Genomic DNA, 22022 nt, shown 5'->3' on the forward strand with positions numbered 1-22022 from the left:
AAATTTTAAAATGTTCTTGAAATGCAGTATTACCTGAATGCATATCAGCATCAGGGGTCATCACCAAAACCTTGCATCCATAGTTAGTGAGTACTGTACAGGCAACTATTGCAAATATCAGCTGGGCAAAGACCTTCAGCGATGTTTCACAAGGAGGTATTCATGCTTTGTCCCAACCAACACCTGACACAAAACAGTGTATTCCAGTGCCCTTAAATGCTCCTCTCTCTGCACAACTTCAACAGACCCTGCAATGCACCATTATCACCTGTTATCATTATGCTAAGTTGTGAATGACATTATTATAAAGTTGAATAAAACAGCTGCAGCCAACAAGTTACAGCTTGTAAACACGCTCGTTCTCAACCATCCCACTGAACAGATTGCATCCATTCTGGCTTGATTCATGTTAATACCTCACCTGCTCAACTGTCCAGCCATCTTTATAAATAAAATGATTTCAACAGGGTGCTGCTCATGCTACCCACCAACCAAATATGCATGAAGGAGCAAAACTTTGACCAATGAAGTAAATGTTTTATTTCTTATTGAATGACCACACAATTAATTGATGTACACGTAAAAAAGAATGAGTGCATGAGAATTGCCCTTGGTTTTTTATTTTATTATATACTTTTAATTTTAATTTTTTTTTTTTACGTTCGGCTCAGAAAACTTGTGAAACTTTAGAATGAAAACAGTTTTGCCAGATCCATTTTGAATGCATACAACAAAAAAAAAAAAGCTGACAAGTTAGGGTATTTAAAACATCATTTAACATCTAATCTAACACCTCATTAATACAGACAAAAAGTAGATTCTGCTACTTCATCATATCATATATCAGTCTTGTTTTTATACAGACTCATTGCTGCTATTAATCACACCATTTTAATGGCACCACTGTCACTTTATGTCATTGTCATTTTAGTTTCATCTTACTGTCTATACTTATCTATAGCCTACTTTTTTCTGTCATTTTGCTGCTGCAACAACCAAATTTCCCTGCTGGGGATCAACAAAGGTTTATCTTATCACAGCAACCACAGCACTTCATTGTTAAACAGATATTAAACAACAAAACACCCCCTTACTGTACATTATTAAGAGTCTTGTCTTGAAAAGTACATCTCAATTAAGCATGTTGAAACATTAGCACTCAATCTAATTTGCCTAATTGTTGTTTAACACGCTCATAATCCAGTCCCTGAATGATGAAACACGCGTATACACATCAGGGGTCCTGGGGTCTCCGCATCGCCGGCCAGAGAAGGAAACGACACCTGCTGCAGCTCCGTCACACACCAACGGCCCACCTGAATCCCCCTTAAACAGGAAAGATACCAGACACTTAACAGGAGGTGTACTCTGTCTAAAATATCCTCTGTGCTCATTCGTAGCTGCTTGCTGCAAACTTAAAATAAGATATCAAACCGCATCATTTTCATCAAGGTCAGTTTGTGTGCCTGATCAATATTTAGCCAGAGCCGTTTCTTACCGAGCAGAAACCTTGAAAGTTCCTGCCACCAACTCCACAAACCATTGTCCTGGTGATGGGAACATTTCTCCATCTCCTACGACAGGTCCGCTGTGACAGGGAGGTTACATTGACCTCCTGAAGCTTGGCTGGTAATGTGCTGTTATCCCCTATGTCCCCCCAGCCTGCTGTGATGCACCTACTGGCTGTACCCAACCTGCCACTTTTCAGAGGGATCAGCTGCACTGCTTCGGTCAGTTGGGCCCTGCGGCTGAGCTGAGGCGAGGAGATTAATGGAAGAAAAATACAGAAAATGTTAAAGTCCTGTGAGCTTAACACTGTTTTTATGATGGAGTATGAGGGATTCTTCTAATTAAATCTAATACAGTGCAGTAAACGAACAGTTTACAACTGTCCTCACCTTTAGGAGCATGATATCATTTGCATGTCCATCATAGTCGGGATGGGGAATGGCTCTGACAGTAGTGATCTCCTGCTTTGTAGGCTCGTTACCGGACAGGGAATCAGCTCCAAGCACAACCGTGTAAGGTCTAGAAATCACAATGTAATGATGACTGGACATAACTGTGATTTAAGGTTGCTAATAATGCGTCTTGACAGACATCACTCCACATGTCCACGTGTCTGGTTAGAGAAAACATACTGACCATTTTCAAAGCATAATCTAACATATAATAATAATCCTCAGATTGTGCTTTCCATTCATTTCAGCACAGCACAACAATCACACTGCAGAGACCTGAAAAAGTTGATAAAAAAAACACAGTATTTTCATCACAATGAACATTTAACTGCCTTCATTCTTTAGCAGAGAATGAAGAGAGAGCATTCCTGACTGTACCAACAAAAATGTTACATAGACCCTGCAAGCTGATTTTCATTTTTGAACTTAGGTATCAATATTGAACTCTTTGACAAATGGCCACCATGCTTTCTCTCAGAGTCTTAGATTAAATCCCAAATTATCTGTGAATTCTTACACAGGTATCTGACAGTGTGCTGCTGTGAGCACAAAGTCCTCTCTCACCAGGGCTCCCCCACAGTTCAGGCGACCTCGGACTTGCAATGAGGCCATGTAGGGGCGCGAGTGTGGGGCAGCTTCTCTGCCTCCAACAATGTGAGAACTATCAGCTCCTAAAACAGGAAATCGTCCGTCATTATTATGTTTATCCTGAAGATATTTCAGGTTTGAAGTAAATGTAGCTTTTTATGTCTTTTGTAGATAGCTTACCATTGAGGACAAAGAGCAGCAGTAGCACGAAGCTGAAGGCCATGGTCTCTGGTCAAAAGCACGCCTTCCACTCTTGGTTTTATCATTTTTGGAGACGAGAGGGTCTTGCTCATTTTGTGGTCTTTATTGCTTCAGAGGGTTTGCTAACGTGCTGTTGGGTTATATCTTGTGGAGATGTTGGTGGGATTACAAAAGGCACGGTTTTAGATTTTCCAAACAGAGTTTCATAATCGATGCAAGAAACCGGTGGAATTCAAACGGCCTTAGAGACGTCGAGGCAAGCAATGCCCTGAAGGTTCAAACTGCCATATGTGTCACGCAGAGATCAGAGGCCCCTGATTAACTGGAAGTCATATAGTTGTGGGATGGTAGATAAAGTCCACATTGTCTGAAAGACTAATCCATGGAAGTGATTAATGACTGACACAGAGGCATGTTTGTGTGAGTTTCTATGTGTGTGTGTGTGCGTGTGTGTGTGTGTGTGTGTGTGTGTGTGTGGGCTTCTTACAAAGCTGTGGTTAATTACTCAATGTGAGTGCTTGAATTTAAATCTTGCGAATTGTTATGAGAGTTATGTCACTTTCCTGTTTTCAGCTGCTTACATCAGGGTTGTGTTAAATGTGGTTTTGTGTAATGCAACGTACACCAGACTCAGAATTATTCGGCTCTAACATGCAACTGAGTTTCTCAGCACCGCAGGATTGAAAGTATCATTATTAAAACTTGTACTTGTCGCCACTTTTAGATGAACAGAATATGAAGAACGACTACAGAACGCTAAAGAAAGGCCTTTCGTGAGTTTGTGTCGACTGATCTGAACATTGGGAAGAAAAATCACTGCACTTGTTTTGTTAACTTAAATACCATTTGATATCTCCACAGCACAATAAAAGTAGGAAGAAACCAGACTTCTTGTAGGATTTGTTAAATTTATCTTTGAGGATCTCGTTGAACTTCCATATATCCACAGTTAAAAAACTGTTTGTCACATAAATCAGGTCTCCCTCTTTTTACTGCACTTCTGATCTATTTACTTTGTTTATTCTGAGTCTTTTTGGCCTTTTTCTCCCATTTTTTATGGATATTACGTTTCCACATGAACTCCAAGACTCCTGGTCAGTGATTGTTTATTATTCTATGACAGTCTTTTGCAGATCTGGATTTGTCTTGCATCTATAAATATCAAAACAAAATCACGTTTACTAGCCTTTGCATCCTGCTGTCTTTGCCAACTCTAACTTGAATGTCTATATTTTGTTCTTTCTGGCTTTTATCTCTCACCTTTTCTGTATACTACTTGAGCATAATTAGTCAGCTTTATTTGGATGAAATTCAGAAGTAAATAACACAGACACAACACAGACGCTCTTTGGTGTGCATCTACTTGACACAGCCCTCTCCTTTGAACTGTCTGACACACTAGCTGAACGGCAGAAACCACAGTTTTCAACATCAGGCTTGAGGGTCGGATGTTCACACAGACAGCAGACTGAAACGAACACGATTCTCTTCGAAATGAAGGTGGTTTAGTGTTGGCCACCCCTGAAATCTGATTGGCCACTCAATTATCACAAAGTATGATTGGCTATCTGCCAAGAAGAGGTGGAACCTTAGTTTGAATTGTTGCACTGAAAGAAATATTCAGTTAATGCTTCATCTGTAGACCAGAGGATAATAATGACGTCTGGACACGAAGCAGATGTTTGTGCAGATGTGTTGCATCATGTTAGCAGGACGCTCAGTCTGTCTTCTTAATTCTCATTATTATTGTTTTGTTAACATAAATGCAATTTGTGTCTTCTGATGAGGTCGTTACAAAAGGAACTTAACTGCTGTATTTGAAATGCATTTTTATTTAGGATTTCAGTCACACTGACAGAGTCAGCTGAGGCACCACATTACCTCCATACTGCATGAACGTATACTGAAGCAAAACTTTATGTGTGGCTTTTACTCATCATGCTTTATGTCTTTGAGGATGCAGTTGATCCAGGGGAGGTGTTTGGAGATATCCACATAAACGTTGGGTACGTCTGGATAGTTGCAGTTCTGGTTCTTGTTGAAAGACACGATGCCAACAGCCACCCCGTTGCACACCAGAGGACCACCAGAATCACCCTGTGAGGAGGAAATACCTTAATTTGTTTCTTAATTATTTGATTTAAAATGTTTGATTTGTGTGCAAGAAACCAGTCAACAGTTTCTTTGAATGGGCAGAAAACTCACCTGACAGAATCCTTTGGTTGTGTCATATCCTCCTGCACAGATTACGTTGTCAGGAAGTCTGGGCCATTCCTTCTTACATAAGTCCAAGTTAACGACAGACACATCCACCACTCTCAGCTCATGAACAGGTGCACCACGACTTACAGTCGCACCCCATCCAGCCGTCTGGCACATCTCGTTGTCTCTTATGTTGATTTCAGAACGGGGAAGTGGAATTGTCTGCACGCTGTTGTCCAGTTGAACCTTCTCAGACAGCTGGAGACACACAAAGTCGGAAGTAAAAATGAAAAACCAGCAGTAACCTACTTCCTTTTATTGATCAGACTTCGGATTAACGGACAATAATCTGATCACAAAACTGTAGAATATCACCTGATAATATTAACTTACTTTGAGGAGCATGATGTCATTCCCATGTCCTACATTCACATAAAATGGGTGTTTGTATCTCTTTTCAATGCTTCTTATCTTTTTGTTATCAACTGTGTTGAGATCGTGGGTGCCAAGAACCACACGTGTAAGTTTCCTGAATGAGTGAACATTGAGAGGTTGTCAGCACATTTTCTAAAATAGGAAAAAAAATGAATGATTGAAGTTAGCTTATGAAGTTTGAGGTCTTTGAGTAAGGTAACTCACGAGCTGTCACAGTGCGCCGCAGTGACCACAAAGTCCTCGCTGACCAGGAATCCTCCACAGATGTGGTCTCCATTGGCCTGCAGTGAGACCATGTACTGCATCGAGTTCTCGGGGGCTCTTCTCCCATGTATGATTTTACCCCCAAGTGCTGCAAAGATAAGTGAAAATCCAAATTAGGCAGATGTCCCATTGAACGGTTGGTGAGTTAGAAAAGCAGCGTGTAAACTTACCATTTTGTCCTAGACATGTCAGAACAAGAAAGAGCAGATGCTTTTGCAGAGGATGCATGATGCCAGCAGGACAACTGACTTCTTCTTGGGGGTGTCAAGTCGACCTGTTTATAAAGCTGTTGGCTGTGTTGGCAAATGCGATTATCACCTATTTTATCTCGACTTCTAACCACATCCTTGGTGCAATGGACGCTTGCTGCTTGTGTTGTCTTTATATGATCTTATGTTATCTGCTGCCTCGTCAGTTAACTGCAGTCAGATTGATTTTATCACAGTCTGCGACATTTATTCGTTCTGCCTCTTCTTTCTTTTTATGTCACTCATCATTCACTTTTTGTTTTACATTTTGGAGGACGTGGAGTACAGCATTGGCAGGATATGAAAGCAAAAAAAAAACCTAATCCAGAAAATATTCACATTGGGCATGAACAGGCATTATTCTGACAGCAGGCTAAAGTGCATACTTCTTATTATACTACAGCTGGTCCATTGAATGGACTACACACAACCCTGCCTGCACAACTTTATAGGATTATCTAAAAGCCAGTGTTTCAGTTCTGCCTTAAACGTGACTGAGTCTTCAGTCTGTTTAATGCTAATAGGAGCCTTATTCCAATCCTGTCAGTCAGATGTCTTACTCTGGGCCTGGGGTGGTCCCTGTGAGCTCTCTGACTCACTTCAGTTCGTGTGAGTAACTTGAAATAACTGAACCACTGACTGCACAGAGAGGCACAGACAGGCTTGAAGGTAATGCACAGTGTTCAGGGTGGGACTCTTCTTCCAGTCAGCCTGTTGAGTTAAATCAGTGATCGTCAGTGATGATGGAATGGAACAGACTCAGCCTCTGGCCCCGCCTCTGGTTAATTAGCACCAAATATGTAATGTGAAGCTTGCGGAAAAAAAGCAATTTGCTAAAATTATGAATACAATGATGATGATGATGATGATATGTAAGTGGATAAACCCACTCAGTAACTGATACTATCTGGACCATAGAAGTTATTTGCCATCATATTTACATCTTATATATCTTTTTGATTAAATGTTGCAATGGTGGATGGGATATCAAGTATAAGCATGGAATCTCTTTAATTCTCATTATTATTGTTTTGTTAACATAAATGCAATTGGTGTCTTCTGATGAGGTCGTTACAAAAGGAACTTAAACGTTGTATTTGAAATGCATTTTTATTTAGGATTTCAGTCACACTGACAGAGTCAGCTGAGGCACCACATTACCTCCATAATGCATGAACGTATACTGAAGCAAAACTTTATGTGTGGCTTTTACTCATCATGCTTTATGCCTTTGAGGATGCTGTTGATCCAGGGGAGGTGTTTGGAGATATCCATATAGACGTTGGGTACGTCTGGATAGTTGCAGTTCCGTTCCTTGTTGAAAGACACGATGCCAACAGCCACCCCGTTGCACACCAGAGGACCACCAGAATCACCCTGTGAGGAGGAAATACCTTAATTTGTTTCTTAATTATTTGATTTAAAATGTCTGATTTGTGTGCAAGAAACCAGTTGACACTTTCTCTGAACGGGCAGAAAACTCACCTGACAGAATCCTTTGGTTGTGTCATATCCTCCTGCACAGATTACGTTGTCAGGAAGTCCGGGCCATTCCTTCTTACATAAGTCCAAGTTAACGACAGACACACCCACCACTCTCAGCTCATGAACAGGTGCACCATGACTTACAGTCGCACCCCATCCAGCCGTCTGGCACATCTCGTGGTCTCTTATGTTGATTTCAAAACGGGGAAGTGGAATTGTCTGCACGCTGTTGTCCAGTTGAACCTTCTCAGACAGCTGGAGACACACAAAGTAGGAAGTAAAAATGAAAAACCAGCAGTAACCTACTCCCTTTTATTGATCAGACTTCGGTTTAACGGACAATAATCTGATCACAAAACTGTAGAATATCACCTGATAATATTAACTTACTTTGAGGAGCATGATGTCATTCCCATGTCCTACATTCACATAAAATGGGTGTTTGTATCTCTTTTCAATGCTTCTTATCTTTTTATAAGCAACTCTGTTGAGATTGTGGGAACCACTGTAAGTTTCCTGAATGAGTGAACATTGAGAGGTTGTCAGCACATTTTCTAAAATAGGGGGAAAAAAAAGAAAAGGAAAAAAAAGAATGATTAAAGTTAGTTTATGAAGTTTGAGGTCTTTGAGTAAGGTAACTCACAATCTGTCACAGTGCGCCGCAGTGACCACAAAGTCCTCGCTGACCAGGAATCCTCCACAGATGTGGCCTCCATTGGCCTGCAGTGAGACCATGTACTGCATCGAGTTCTTGGGGGCTCTTTTCCCATGTATGATTTTACCCCCAAGTGCTGCAAAGATAAGTGAAAATCCAAATTAGGTAAATGTCCCATCGAATGGTTGGTTAGTTATAAAAGCAGTGTGTAAACTTACCATTTTGTCCGAGACATGTCAGAACAAGAAAGAGCAGATGCTTTTGCAGAGGATGCATGATGCCAGCAGGACAACTGACTTCTTCTTGGGGGTTTCAAGTCGACCCGTTTATAAAGCTGTTGGCTGTGTTGGCAAATGTGATTATCATCTATTTCATCTTGACTTCTAACCACATCCTTGGTACAATGGACGCTTGAGGAAATGAACATATTTTGTCTTATTTACATTTTACGCAACATACCAACTTTTTTCCAATCAGTTGTCAGACGTCACACATTCACATTTGTTGTAATTAAATGTATTCAGTGTCTGTAGTGTTATATGATACGAGACGATACGATATGATACGAGACGAGACAATACGATATGATACGATATGATACGATACAATACGTTATTCTGATTACATTGTTCAGTGTTTTTGTCCTCACAAATCTATAATCACACACCGTACCAACACGTGGCGTGCACATAAATGAAAGCTGAGGCTGTGCAGTCAGTACATTGTTATATTCAAGTCATTTCATAGTTTCTCTGCTGTTTGGCCACTAGTGGGCGCCACTCCATCAGTTTGAGTTGGGAGCTGTTTGATATACTGTACCTCTGTATCACCTGTGTTAGACTGAGTTGTACTGAGGGTCATTGTAGTCAAATGTTTCTATGTTAGCAAGTACCTGTCTGTCTGAGTACCGTGTGTCTGCTATATCTGGTCATTTCTTAAAGTGAGAAATCTGTCTGTCTGTGTGCTGTTTTTACTTTCTTGCCTACAATCTCTTGGATTTCCTCCTCTCCCTGTTTGTGGATACTGCTCAGCCACATCAAGTCAACCTTACTTTGATGAGTTCTCTATGTGAAAAACTCAGTCGCAAGACCAGTGTTCTTTGGTGTGGATCTACTTGACACAGCCCACTGAAACAGTCATTTGAATCCTGTGACCACAAAAACCACAGTTTTCAGATTCAGGCCAAAGCATCAGAGTTCTCACGGTCACAGTTATGAAATATTCGGTCTAGTTAAGTTCCTGCCATGATCGACAGCCACTATTATCTCTCAGTGTGTTGATGTGTTATTTGACCAAGTTATTTTTTCTCAAGTACCATTTGTGTCTTCTGATGAATATATCAAGAGGAAATTGTCTTTGAACTTTGACACTAAAGCTTTATTTTGCATTTCAGATAAAGAGCAAACACTGACTTACACACAGCAACGCCTCCACAATAATAATAACAACAATGGCCACACTTTACATTCAGCTACATATATTTACCATCAGCAAGTTACTCATTAGCATGCACATTAGTGTCATAACGGTTATTCAGTAGTCATTATAAAACCCTTATTAACGCTTTATCTGGGGGCTGGAGTTAAAGGTCTAGTAGTTGTTGAATATGGTCATGCCTTAATAAGTGCTTTATAATGAATAATAAAGAGCCAGTATGCTACTAATATGCATGCTAATGAGTAACTACGATGAATATCTGTGCCTTAATATAAAGTGTTGCCATAATAATAGTTTTATTTATCGAGCATGTTTCAAGTAAAGAGAATAATTTCCAAAGAAATGAGAAAGAAAGCATGTCAGCGAAACTTTAAAGGCAGCGACAGTCAGCCGACCTGATGGCAGGATGATACAATACATCGCAAATATGCTAAACTCTCACATTTAACATTTCTTGCGAATCTCTTTGATCCAGCGAAGGTATTTTGATACATCTGTATAGACGTTGGGGACATTTGGGTAGTCACAGTTTTTCCTCATGTTGAAAGACACGACACCGACAGCCGTCCCGCCGCACACCAGAGGACCTCCAGAGTCACCCTGTGAGGAGGAAGGAACAGACTTTGTTTACTCTGGATCTAAGGAGAGCAGCCATTTATGCTGGAGACCAGTTTCTTTGAAAGGGACAGAAAACTTACCTGACAGAATCCTTTGGCTGTGTCGTATCCACCAGCACAGATAACATTGTCAGGAAGATTAACTTTAATATTCCTCCATTCTGTCTTGCAGACCTCCAGGTTAACGATAGGCACCTCCGCCACTTGCAGCACATCAACATCTTTCCCACCAGTTTTCGTGCGACCCCATCCAGCCACACGGCACTTTGCTTTGTCTTTCATTTTCATCTCAGTCTTTGGAAGTTGAATTGGTTGTACTGTCTTGCCCAGGCGAGCTTTCTTGGACAGCTGAAGACACAGAAAATCATTAGAAACTAGAATAGATCAATTTGAACATGTCTTATCCTTCATTAGACCTCAAGCTTAAGAAGAATTTCTAGAGGACGGAGTGAGTAGTGAGTAATGATGTGCTTTGTTTTCAAAGTGTTGCTGGCTATCTACTTACTTTGAGGAGCATGATGTCGTTGCCATTTCGTTCCTTGTCAAAAGATGGATGCTTGCATCTCTTCACAGCGTATCTCATTGTCTTATTATCAACCTTCTTGAGATTGTGGGTGCCAAGAACAACACTTGTTGGGTTCCTGAGTGAATGATTATGGAGAAGCTGTCAATAGTTTTGTTTGCATTTTGCAGCCCAAACAGAACAAAAAAACCCCAAAACAAACAAAAATGCTCAACATGATGCATCTGATGCATGTAGCTAGAAATCAAATCAAATTTTTTCGAAAAAGATCAAGATCAAGATCAAGATCAATATAAAATTTGATCAAATTTTTTGATCAAATTTTTTCGAAAAAGATCAAGATCAAGATTGATCTTGATCTTTTTCGAAAAAATTTGATTTGATTTCTAGCTACATGAATCAAAGATTACTGGAAGAGGAAGGCAACTCACCCGCGGTCGCAGTGCGCAGCAGTGACCACAAAGTCTTCACTGATGAGGAAGCCGCCACACACATGGCCTTCTTTACTGTCCTGCACTGAGGCCATATACAGCATTAACTTCTGCGGGGCCTCTTTGCCGTTTATAATTTCACTCCCAAATACTGTAATGATGAGAAGAAAATAAGGATTAGTTGAGTTAATGTAGCATTTGAAGACCTGAGTCTTGTAACCAGATCTTGTAATGTTACCATGAAGTCCAAGAAGATGAAAAAGCAGAAACTTGTGCAGAGTCTGCATCATGCCGGCAGCCTGTTTCTGTCTCTATGGAGTGTCAAGCCCACCGCTTTATAAAGCGCTTTGCTCATTGTGGTTTTCTCGTGCTTCATCTGGACTTCTTTGGCTGCATCCTCTGCGCATCAGTGCAACCTTTAGCTGTCTTGTCATGATGAGTGCATGTGGTCAGTCAAAGAATGAGGCATGGTGCAGTATTGCTGTTGTTACGATAAATATGAAGCGTGTGTTTCTGCAGCCTGATGCACGTACGTGCATTATGTTATCAGCATGTAATGAGTTCAACACAGCCTGTAATGTTCACCCATTTATTCCCTTGTAATTTCATACTTTCCCTTTTGTTTCTACGGCAGTTTGAGTCTCTATCAATATCTATATTTGGTTATTTCTTGTCACTGTTTGGATTAACCACTTAGTCATTGGTGAGCTTCGGTTAGATGAATTAAGGTGATAAAGCAAACTGTTATGAATCTTGTTTTTAGGTGAGGCCTTTCAGCTGTCGGCTTCTGTCACCGACATTTTGCACCAAATTCGAAATGAGTGGCAGAAACCGCAGTTTACAGCTTCAGGTTTGAGTGTCACTATTCTCACAATCATTAACCTAATGCTCTGAAGTCATGTGATCATTGACTGATAGCTAGAAGTCTAAAGGTGCATCATGATCCATCTGTCTGTGTTTCATGACAAATGACGTACAGTCTGTTATTTACAGACTGTGGAAACTGTCGGCTGGCCCGAACAAGTATATGTGTACTAAATGGGATTATACGTTATAGAAAGTAAAACTCAATGAAAAGTATGAATCTGATTTGAATGCAATAATCCCCACAAAACAAGAGCAGATGACAAAGATTTCAAAGTGTGGAAGCATGTAGAGAAGAGCAAAAAGATGAGAAACGGCTTGGTTACGTGGTGAGGTTGCATAATTTGGATGAGAGAATTGCAAAAAATGGTCCACAAATGTGAAATATTTGAGTTGTGTTTGCAGCAATGCAAATACTAAGGGTCCAGTGCTGGATGTGGTCGTTTTAGATACTGTATTGCTGGTGATGCATATAACTGTCTTTATTTGTGAGTAGCTTAACATGTCTAAAAGAGTAACCATACACACTTTGTGTATGGTGAGATTTAGAGTTTTGCATATCTCTTACTCAGTTTATTCCACACCGACAGTTTTAATGATCCACTCATTTTCATGCATTTAAAACAGACTTCATTTTATTAATTTTGGACTCCTTCTCATACTTCTTGTGCATACTACTACTGCATGAAGCCACATCAAATGAACTTTTATCTTTAAAATATATTGAGCAAAAAGCTGCAACATCAGTTATCTTTGGTCTACATGACACCCACAACCCAAAGCTGTTTCTTGGAATTGTGATAATCTTGATGAACCACAGAAACCACAGTTTGCTCGCTGCAGATTTTAGCACTGATGTTCCCACAGTCACAGCTATTATGCGAAAGCTCAGCGTTAAAGAGTCTAAAAGAGGTCTGTTAATTTTATAATTGACATGACATTTGAACATGATTTTAGTGCCATAAAAACATTTGATTGTGGATACTGCAGGCTTTCAGCAAACATACAACAAACATTAATTTGTGCTGCACCCGCTACGATACCCTTTCAATGCAGGCAAAGATCAGACTCTCTGAACTTCAAGCAGCAATAAGAGAGCAATAGGAATCAGCTTCTTCACAAACAAAGCGGCTCAGCAACACAGCTCAAAAACAAGTTGTAACCTTCTTCTATTTAACAGGTTTCTTTCTTGAGAATATCTTTGATCCAGGGAAGAAATTTGGATATGTCTGTGTAGATGTTGGGCACGTCTGGGTAGTCACAGTTAAAGTTGTTGTTAAAGGAAACAACACCAACTGCCATCTTCCTGTTGCACACCAGAGGGCCGCCAGAATCACCCTGTGAAGAGGAGGCAGCTTCAGTTGTTTAAGGTGTTTAGATTATTTTTACTTAAAACATTTGCTTTATGAAGGACAGGAAGCATACCTGGCAGAATCCTTTCTTTGTCCCATATCCGCCCGCACAGATGACATTGGCAGGAAGGGTATAGTGCCACATCCTCTGACACTTCTCCAGCTTAATGATAGGGACATCCACCTCTTCGAGATCATTAACATTTCCACTGTGAGTTTGTGTTCCACCCCATCCAGCTACGCGGCACTTCTTGTTGTCTTTCAGGTTTATTCCCCGACTTGGAAGTTGAATTGGCTTAATTGGTTCTTTTTTGCCCAGCCGAGCTTTCCTTGACAGCTGGAGACATAAAATAAGAAACTAAAAGTCAAAACTGGCCACACCACATTTCATAACACTGCACATTTCTCTAACAGACTGCAGATTAACAAATAAAATCTGGAAGACGACGCTGCTGATAGTGTCGTGAAGTTTGACTGTTGTGCTACGTAGACTTTTAAATAGCAATTTATGCTTTAGTATCCCCCCAAATAGAAAGCACAGGCTGTATAATAACTTATGAAAGTGTTTTACTTCATCTATTGTGATAATTGTATTTAATCAATGAATTAATTAGTTAATTCATTAATTGTGAGAAGGTGAGGTATTTTTGTTGGACAGTGTGATCATAGGGCTACTTCCTGGAGCAGTATGTACCAGTGCAGACTCTATATGTATATATGTATTGAACTCAAAAAGAATTACTAATTTTTTCAGCACTAGCTGGTGAATTATTACTGTTATTGTTCACTTAGTGAGTTGCAGTGCTTGTTGCTTGACAGTCCTGTGCGTGTGCTAGTTTTTTTTACATTTACCCACCCAGGAAATAACGTATTCTTATCTTCACTGAACCTCATGTAATGCAACATAACTTACAGTAAAGGCAAATCGTTTCATCATAAATATGCATGGTGTGAACCTCGGACTATGAGGTTTAAGAGATCTCTGCTTACTTTGAGGAGCATGATGTCGTTCCCAGATTGAATGTTCACATAAGATGGGTGTTTACACCTCTTCACTGAGTATCTCATAGTTTCATTGTCAACCTTCTTCAGATTGTGGGTGCCAAGAACAACACTTGTGGGATTCCTGCATGAATAGCGATTGAGAAATTGACAGAATTATTTAAGCCATATTCAGGTCAATCAAAGATTCGTTGAAGAGGAGAGGTAACTCACAGGCGGTCACAGTGTGCAGCAGTGACTACAAACGCTTCGCTGATGAGGAATCCTCCACATATATGACCGGCGTCGTTCTGCACCGAGGCCATGTACTGCATCGACTTCTGCTTGGACTTTCTACCGTTTATGATTTCACTCCTGAGTGCTAAAAAGAGAAAGAGAAATTATAAATTAAGTAATGTCTCATTTGTGAGCTGGAAAATAACACATTTAGTAATCTTACCATTTCCTCCCAAACACGTCAGAACATGAAAAAGCAAGAGCTTGTGCAGCGCATGCATCATTTTGGAAGCCCACTCTTGGGGTCTTAATGCAGCAGCCTGCACACTGAGCGACCCTGTGGTTGTCACTTTGGCCTCAGTCACATCCTGTCTTTGTGCATTTTTGGCTGTCTTACAGGCACGAGTAGACATGCAGTAATGCCATTTTTACAATCAATTTAACAACTGCTTGTGAGTTTAAAACAGTGTCGGATTCATGCATCCTCTCTCTTCCTCCTTTGATTCATTCAAATTTTATTTTCTTTCCTTTTGCATCTGACACTTTTGATGTCTGTCAGTCTCTGTATTGTTCGGGGCCTCTTTGGACCACCTCTCATTGTTTGGGTACCACTTAGTGAACGAGATGAATTGAAGTCAGGAAACTAGATGTGGAATGAAGGTTTTTGTTTTTTTGTTTTTTTGTTTGCTGTGGATCTACTCACTGTTGTGGATTTGCCTTTGAAAAGATGAGTAACAGAGATTCTAGCATCAGGTCACAGTTAGGAGTCTCATTTCTTTGATCATAATTATACAGCAGATGCATGTTAGTCTGTTAACATTTACACTGACTGGAACTGTTCATGTGAAGCAGCTCCATCACATGCCCAGCAGAGAGGGCCAGAGTCAGAGCAAAAACTTTAATGCTTAATTTACTTTTTGACCATAAGAGGGCGCAACAGTTAAAAACTAACTTAGAGAAAGAACCTCAGCTACGTTTTCTGCCTCTCTGCAGTCCATTAAAGGTATAATATGTGACAGTTCTGACTCTAAAAACAACTACACCAACTGTATGGTATATACTTTATTGATTTGTATACTTAGATTATCCCAAATGTTTCCAACAACCCAGTCAGAACTCATTCTATGTCTGCTCAAGAAATAAATAAACTTCCTTTTGTGCAGATTTTCCAGAGTAAAATCTTTCTTGACCCCTTTCTCCCAGTAAAAGTTTCTTTATGCATACTTAATAATAGGGTTTGTTTAAGCAACCTACAAACAGCTAACCGTAGACCGCTGTTTACACACATTAGCACACACTCTTACACACCTGCACACACACACACACATGCATACGTACATTTTTAATCTGCTGTGTTATCTTAAATCACAAGCCTTGTTGAAAACTCTTCATAGATTCATTGGATTTGTCATTTAATGTTACTTATTTCAAATTTATTCAAATTTCCATTTCATACGATGCACATTATATCAGCTGTTACTTTGGTTAGTGGGCCTGTTTCAGGATATCCAGCAGAGAGCGCCACAGCACGCAACAAGACTTTAAAAATGTCTCTGCTTTCGACCATGTGAGGGTGCCGCTTCGCCGTCAGTGCAAATCTAATGTGAAGTCACGAATTGAGCTGTCTAATGAATCTTCCCGAGAGCATCTGTCTGCCTTCTGTGTTCCATTAAAATCCCACATTTTAAGGAGGACAGCAGCATGTCATCCCACTACAAATACATGGAGTAGTATCTCACAGTTTGTGGTCTTGAGGTTGTTTATAAGTGGGACAGAGATCTAAAAAAAGGAGCCATCCTTCTTTGAACTGTACTCTAGCTAGGAATGAAACATTTGTTCATTATAATTCCCAGATTACAAGGAGCTATAAAATAGGCATGGCAGCGTGCGGAGAAGGTCAAAAAGATCCACATTAGCTAATCCTGTGCTTTACAGACTTCCATATTAGTGCAACAGGCAAAAGAAGGCAACCAGTAGCCTGATATCTGTGTGTGGTGCAGCTCAATGATTTGGGTTTAAAAGCAAACTTCACAATCTTCCTCATTTAAGGATGAAACACAAGACCTGAGAGCCTCGGAGTCGGATCAATCTGACCTCTCCTGGCTGCAGCCATTCAGTCTGGCGCTGAGGCTGCAGGAGTGCAGGACAGGATGGGAGAAATCCCTGCATGGGACTCGATAACTGCTGCACTGTTTTGTTTTCTACTGTATTATTGTTTTAATGTAAACGTCAGTAGCACTGAGATTGATCTTTCCGTGCTCTGCACACTGTCATCATATTTTACGCTTGACTCCTTCTGTCTGGCTCTACTTATGTGCCGGGCAGCCTCTGTGTGAGTGTAGAAAATCATTAAGGGCTGTCAAGAAGTGCTGAATAATGTATGTGAATGTTTTGCTGATATGATAAAGAGCAAAATAAACATTATCTACAACTTGTTTTTAAGCCCTAGTTTTAGCCAGGATTTGAGTGGAGGTTGGTTCCTTCACAGACACAGTTGGAGTGGATGCAGCGTCCTTAAGTGTCCAGTCAGTGTCAAGATTTTTTTCCTCAAGCAAGATGACAGACTTTGACAGAGGAAGCTGACATTTACATATGGTTTTTATATGTCTTGCTAATTGTCTAATACAGCCCACATGGTTTAATCCAAAATTTCAAACCTCCTTATAGGAAAAAAGGAAGCAGGTTTTGACATTGTACATGAAAAACCTTTGGTTTTAAGGAAGAACACCTGATCTTTGAAGTAAAAAAAAAAAAACCTGCACTGTTGAAAAAGTATTGCCATGCATGCAGTGACAAAACACAGAGTCTGTCTGGTTTCGCTGGCATGAAGAATTACTTCACACAGCGGGGCTTTAGGGGCAGGGTGGATAGGCTTTGGCACGGCTAAAACTTTGCATGAAGCGGCACTGACTTTGGTCTTTTCCAGTCACTTACAGCCAAAGACAACCTCATGATGTTGACTGGGACATTGGCCAACATGTAGCTGGTCTGCCTCAGCTGGCCAAACTATATAGGAGATGGTCTGAGCCCCTTTGGGCTGCTTCTGCTCCTTCTTCTTATATTCTTACATTTTATACATTCTCATCTTTTGATTGCTTGTATAGGGTTTGGTTATATTCTCATGTTTTTACACATTGACTGCTACGTCTCCTACGTCCTCATACTGGCCTCAGCTTGAAGTGCCCTGAAAAATGTTGATTGTGTGTTATTCATGCTTGCAGTTAAATGCATATGCTCTGAGAGAATAGCAAATGTTAAGGCAGGTAAGCATATAACAGCTATATTAGCATAAGGATATATTTGCCTTCTTGCTATGAGTTGACTGAGAAGATAGACACCAGGCTGCACACTACCAAAGCTGCAGTCAGAAGCTAATTAGCTTAGGTTAGCATACCTAACAGTGACAATGGGACTCCAGGAACTGTGCCAGGCCAACAAATATAGCTAACCTCCAGTGGGAACAGCTCAGTTTATGCAACCTCAGTTATACAACGTGTTAATTAGTCAGCTTTAGACGTGCTGGTAGGTTGATGTTTTACCTTTGTACAGAGCCAGGTTAGCTGTTTGCCCCTGTTTACTCCAGGCTTCATGCTAAGCTAAGCTAACCACCTGCTGGCTTTAGGTTCATATTTGCTCTACAGACATGAGAGTGGTATTCATCCTCTAACCTAATTCTTATTGAAGAAAGAAAATAATCATTTCTTTTAAATTGTTTTTTTGGGAGCAATTTAAAACCTGTGCCACCAATATAACAAACGAGTCTATCTATACATACACACACTGTAATAATTATGTCTATGTCTGCACTCTAAGTTTAAACCCAACAAGTAATTCTCATGCTCTTCCTTTGTATTTCTAATATAATACCATTTCCTGTTTATCCACCCAAACTAGATTGCACTCATTTGCTTTCCTTACTTTTCCTCTCATCCATTCTGATTCACATAGTCATCCCTCCATCCATCTCTTCACCTTGTCCCCTGGTGTCTGGCACGACTGCAGGCATCCGGAGAATGCCTGACATGGGGTTTGGCCGGTCGGCACCACATACCAGCGGCGTGGCATGGCAGGGCTTTAGGGGAAAAGTGGCGCATGTGCCACTCAGCAGCCCTGTCTAATGTCCAGTAAGTGGCTTCAGACATGAACACTAATCCACTCAGTGATGAGAAGGCCGCAGTCTGATGGCTCTGCTGCAGGCTGCCAAGACTGTCCAAGTACACTCTGAGGTTCAGACAGAGCACAAAGGGGACAAACTCTAAGCTTCAAAGGGAATCATTGCAATTTTAATGAAATTGTATTTCCTTTGCAGGTATTTGACTGTGATGAATCAATTTGTTCACGCTTTTCTTCTCTCTTATGAAACTTCTTTTTTCACAAGGAACACAGTGTCTTTGCTCTCATATGAAACAGAGGACATATGAAAAGACAGCATGTGAATAAGTACTGTTAGACTGTTAGAAGGCCCCTCTTCAGGTCACCAAACCTGTAACATCTTTAACGCTGGTGTTCTCCTTTCACTCCACCTAAACCAGCACCAAAGTTATAAAAACATATTACACTTGATCCATTACTGTGCTCCTAACAGACAACTTTTCTAGCTTGCAAGGCCCCCTTATTCTCCCAGTTTTGCGCCACTCTGGGCAAATACGCACCGATTCCTGCCAACATGCGTCTTTGTATTGACTTTGTATGCAATTGTGCATCCTCTGAAATTCACCTTGTATTCTTTCTGAACACAAAACAATGATAAACCCATTTGTATTCAGACAGTTTCAAATCCAAAATTCAAAGTGGCTACTCATACATAAAGACAAAACTGTCATACTATAAAAATCACTCAATACAGGCTTCTGCGAATTTATAGATTTGTGTTTCTGTGTGGACATTAAAGCTACAACAAATCCTCAGGAAAGGAAAAGTGCAAATTATTATTTTTGCACCATTTTCACTGACAATTATGCCGAAAAATAGGTTCTGCAATCTCATGAATTTGGTCATAAACATCGTGTATACCTGATAACCATACACACACATGTTCGCAAACTCACATACACACTCATCCGTCGTCCACCCTTTAGTCCATCTATTCAGCATTATAACTTGGGCTGTTTTTGTAACAAAACAAGGCCTAATCCTAAATTCAGGGAGCTGTGAATGTGCCTCAACAAATGGCAGACAAATGAGAAGGATTAGCGAGGGCCTGTGAAAGAGTGAAAGGTTTGCCATTGATCTACGGTGGTCCTGTTCTCTTTCAGGGCCACTCGGTTTGAAAACCCCACTGAGTAAGAGCATACAGGGCCACTCCAGAGCCCCCTAGGCCACCGAGAGACACACAACAGCCACAATTAGTCTCAGGAGCTGTAATGGCAATTCAATAAGCGCTTTAAAATTGTGCCTTAGTCCGTCTGCCACCCCACAACCCCTCCCATCCCTCCCATTTTCGTCTACATACATAAGATTGGTATTATGAGTGGCGAGGGGCTCTTTTTTTCTTTCCCACCCACCACAGTTCTTTTCAGTCACTGTGAGAGAAAATGACCACACAGGGTTTCAAAGGTTCCAGAGGCTGTGGTTTGTTGTTGCTGAAGCAGCATGACTTGTGCCCCTGTAGATTTTGGCTAAGGCCCTCAAAATGGGCTTCTATTATTACTTTTTTCTGTCACTCAGCTGCAAATTAATTTCGAAGCAGTCAAAGTTGCCTTATCTATAAACACTATTTTTATTGGGTCAGGCAGGATACCCTCCCCCAAGCAGTGCTTTCATGGATGTGCAGATGTGAGGATGTACTGTACTTTATGGTGTTTTAAATGTGCAGACATAACCACCAAATTCAGCTGGTGAAGAGGCCTTGAGCAGAAGCCGAAGAAAACGACCTGCTGTGCAGCCTGCAGGTGCTATCTGACGGACACTTCAGCTACAACATCATTGCATGACTCACTTTCTCAGTCCTCGGCTTACACCAGATCAAACACAGCCCAAACACCTGTGCTCCTGACATCAACACACCGTGGCAGAGGAGGAGCTGAGGATGTCTTCTGGATGGCTGTCATTCCCATTCTCCGGGGCTCTCTTTGGGACATTCCTCGTTGATTTTGCACAGTGTTTAGGTTTTTCCTTTTGCTTCATGATCAAAGGCCAAAGCTTTTGATCAGGACTTCCAAAGGATCCCTCTTGTTTTGCTGGCGAGCGCACTGACAGGACAGTGGTGGAGCAATGATAATTACAGCTCTCATTTGGTGTCCCTGGAACTGGCACCAACAGCCTGTCGCACCCTCAGGCCAAGAAGAAAGGAGAGAGATTCTTGGACGGTTAAAAGAGGAGAGCAGAGAGGTAGAGGAGAAAAGATGGAGGACACACTGACAAAGAGGCGAGTCAATCGAGAGAACAGGCAGAAAATGGGATTACTTTGTGGCGTGGATGTTTTAGTGTGTCTGTGCCAGCTGACGGTTGGATAATGATCATATGGTCAGAGACACCTGTACAACTGGAATGCACTATAGTCTGCAAAGCTATATACTTCTTGTGACAAGAAAGCAAAAAAGCTGAAATATACAGTATATTATATATATATTTTGTCTGGAGGAAGAGGAAATGTTTTTACACTTTGGGAATTGCATTTGGTTGCTTTCTTGCAAAATGGAGATTGGTACCTCAAGTCTCTCTGCTAAGTATGAAGCTACCAACAGCAGCCGGCTAAGGTAGCTCAGCACAAAGACTGCTAGCCTGTAAAAAACAAAACTGAAGGAGAGTCTCTGCCATTTCTGTACTGTATTTCTATGGTATTTTGTTATGTGTAAAACAAAATATTTTAATTACTGAGCTTTAGGAACTTTGTCACCTTTGGACAGAACCAGACTAGCCGTCCCTCCAGTTTCCAGTGCTAAGCTAGGTTAGCTGGCTGCAGATGATATCTTCATATTCAGTATACAGACAGACATCGATTTCATTATTTAAGTTTGTGCAAGAAAATTCTAAGCATATTTCCTAAATGCCAAATTTTTCTTTTTAATGATGACTATATTTTAAGTACAACTGCGACAAAAGGAGAAGATATAGAAGCACTCTTTACTTTTCAAAATGTAACCATCTCTCAACGGCGCACAGCTGAGGACAAAGACATTTGCATGGCCACAGTACTGCCGGACCCCCCATACTGATACTTGTGTGCTGCACCCAGACCTTTGGAGCTGAACTACAGTGTGACTTCACGCCATTCTGACCAGAAATGTACCCCGTCACAGTAATCTCACATTATGACAGGCTGAAAGGTTGGCCTTTATTCACCCCAAACAGCCACTATTCATCCCCGACTCTCCTTTCTGTTCACTGAAAAGCCCGAATGGCCTCCTGTGCCACCGGTGGGCTCGTCTGTGTGTAAATGACCTTGATGCTCGGTTGCATAGTTCATAACCGCGGACCTTTCATCAGACACGGGGAGGTCCTCCACATCAACGCCTCTCCTGCTGTGAGTTTTGCCATGATTATGATGAGGAGGGGGATTATGTGGCAGAGCTCTGATGGAGATGTTACCAACACTTAAC

General features: G+C 40.9%; 2 protein-coding genes across 2 annotated transcripts; both read right to left on the bottom strand.

Moving 5' to 3' along the window:
* Positions 1 to 1173: 1173 nt before the first annotated feature.
* Positions 1174 to 14784, bottom strand: LOC143318011 (ovochymase-1-like). The gene is made up of 17 exons (XM_076725893.1): positions 14705 to 14784; positions 14479 to 14626; positions 14254 to 14389; positions 13337 to 13600; positions 13090 to 13249; positions 8072 to 8175; positions 7529 to 7639; positions 7129 to 7276; positions 5822 to 5830; positions 5592 to 5739; positions 5346 to 5481; positions 5108 to 5210; positions 2730 to 2777; positions 2479 to 2632; positions 1899 to 2028; positions 1499 to 1753; positions 1174 to 1326 (listed from the first exon to the last, which is right to left on the bottom strand). Exons 1-17 carry the CDS (start codon positions 14763 to 14765, stop codon positions 1174 to 1176), a joined length of 2268 nt encoding a protein of 755 aa, XP_076582008.1. The 5' UTR covers positions 14766 to 14784.
* Positions 9472 to 11337, bottom strand: LOC143318664 (granzyme B(G,H)-like). The gene is made up of 5 exons (XM_076727117.1): positions 11286 to 11337; positions 11048 to 11198; positions 10599 to 10734; positions 10175 to 10441; positions 9472 to 10076 (listed from the first exon to the last, which is right to left on the bottom strand). The coding sequence occupies exons 1-5, from the start codon at positions 11335 to 11337 to the stop codon at positions 9921 to 9923; spliced, it is 762 nt and encodes a 253-aa protein (XP_076583232.1). The 3' UTR covers positions 9472 to 9920.
* Positions 14785 to 22022: the final 7238 nt, after the last annotated feature.

Source organism: Chaetodon auriga, chromosome 3, assembly GCF_051107435.1.
Source record: "Chaetodon auriga isolate fChaAug3 chromosome 3, fChaAug3.hap1, whole genome shotgun sequence".
Lineage (NCBI taxonomy): Eukaryota > Metazoa > Chordata > Actinopteri > Chaetodontiformes > Chaetodontidae > Chaetodon > Chaetodon auriga.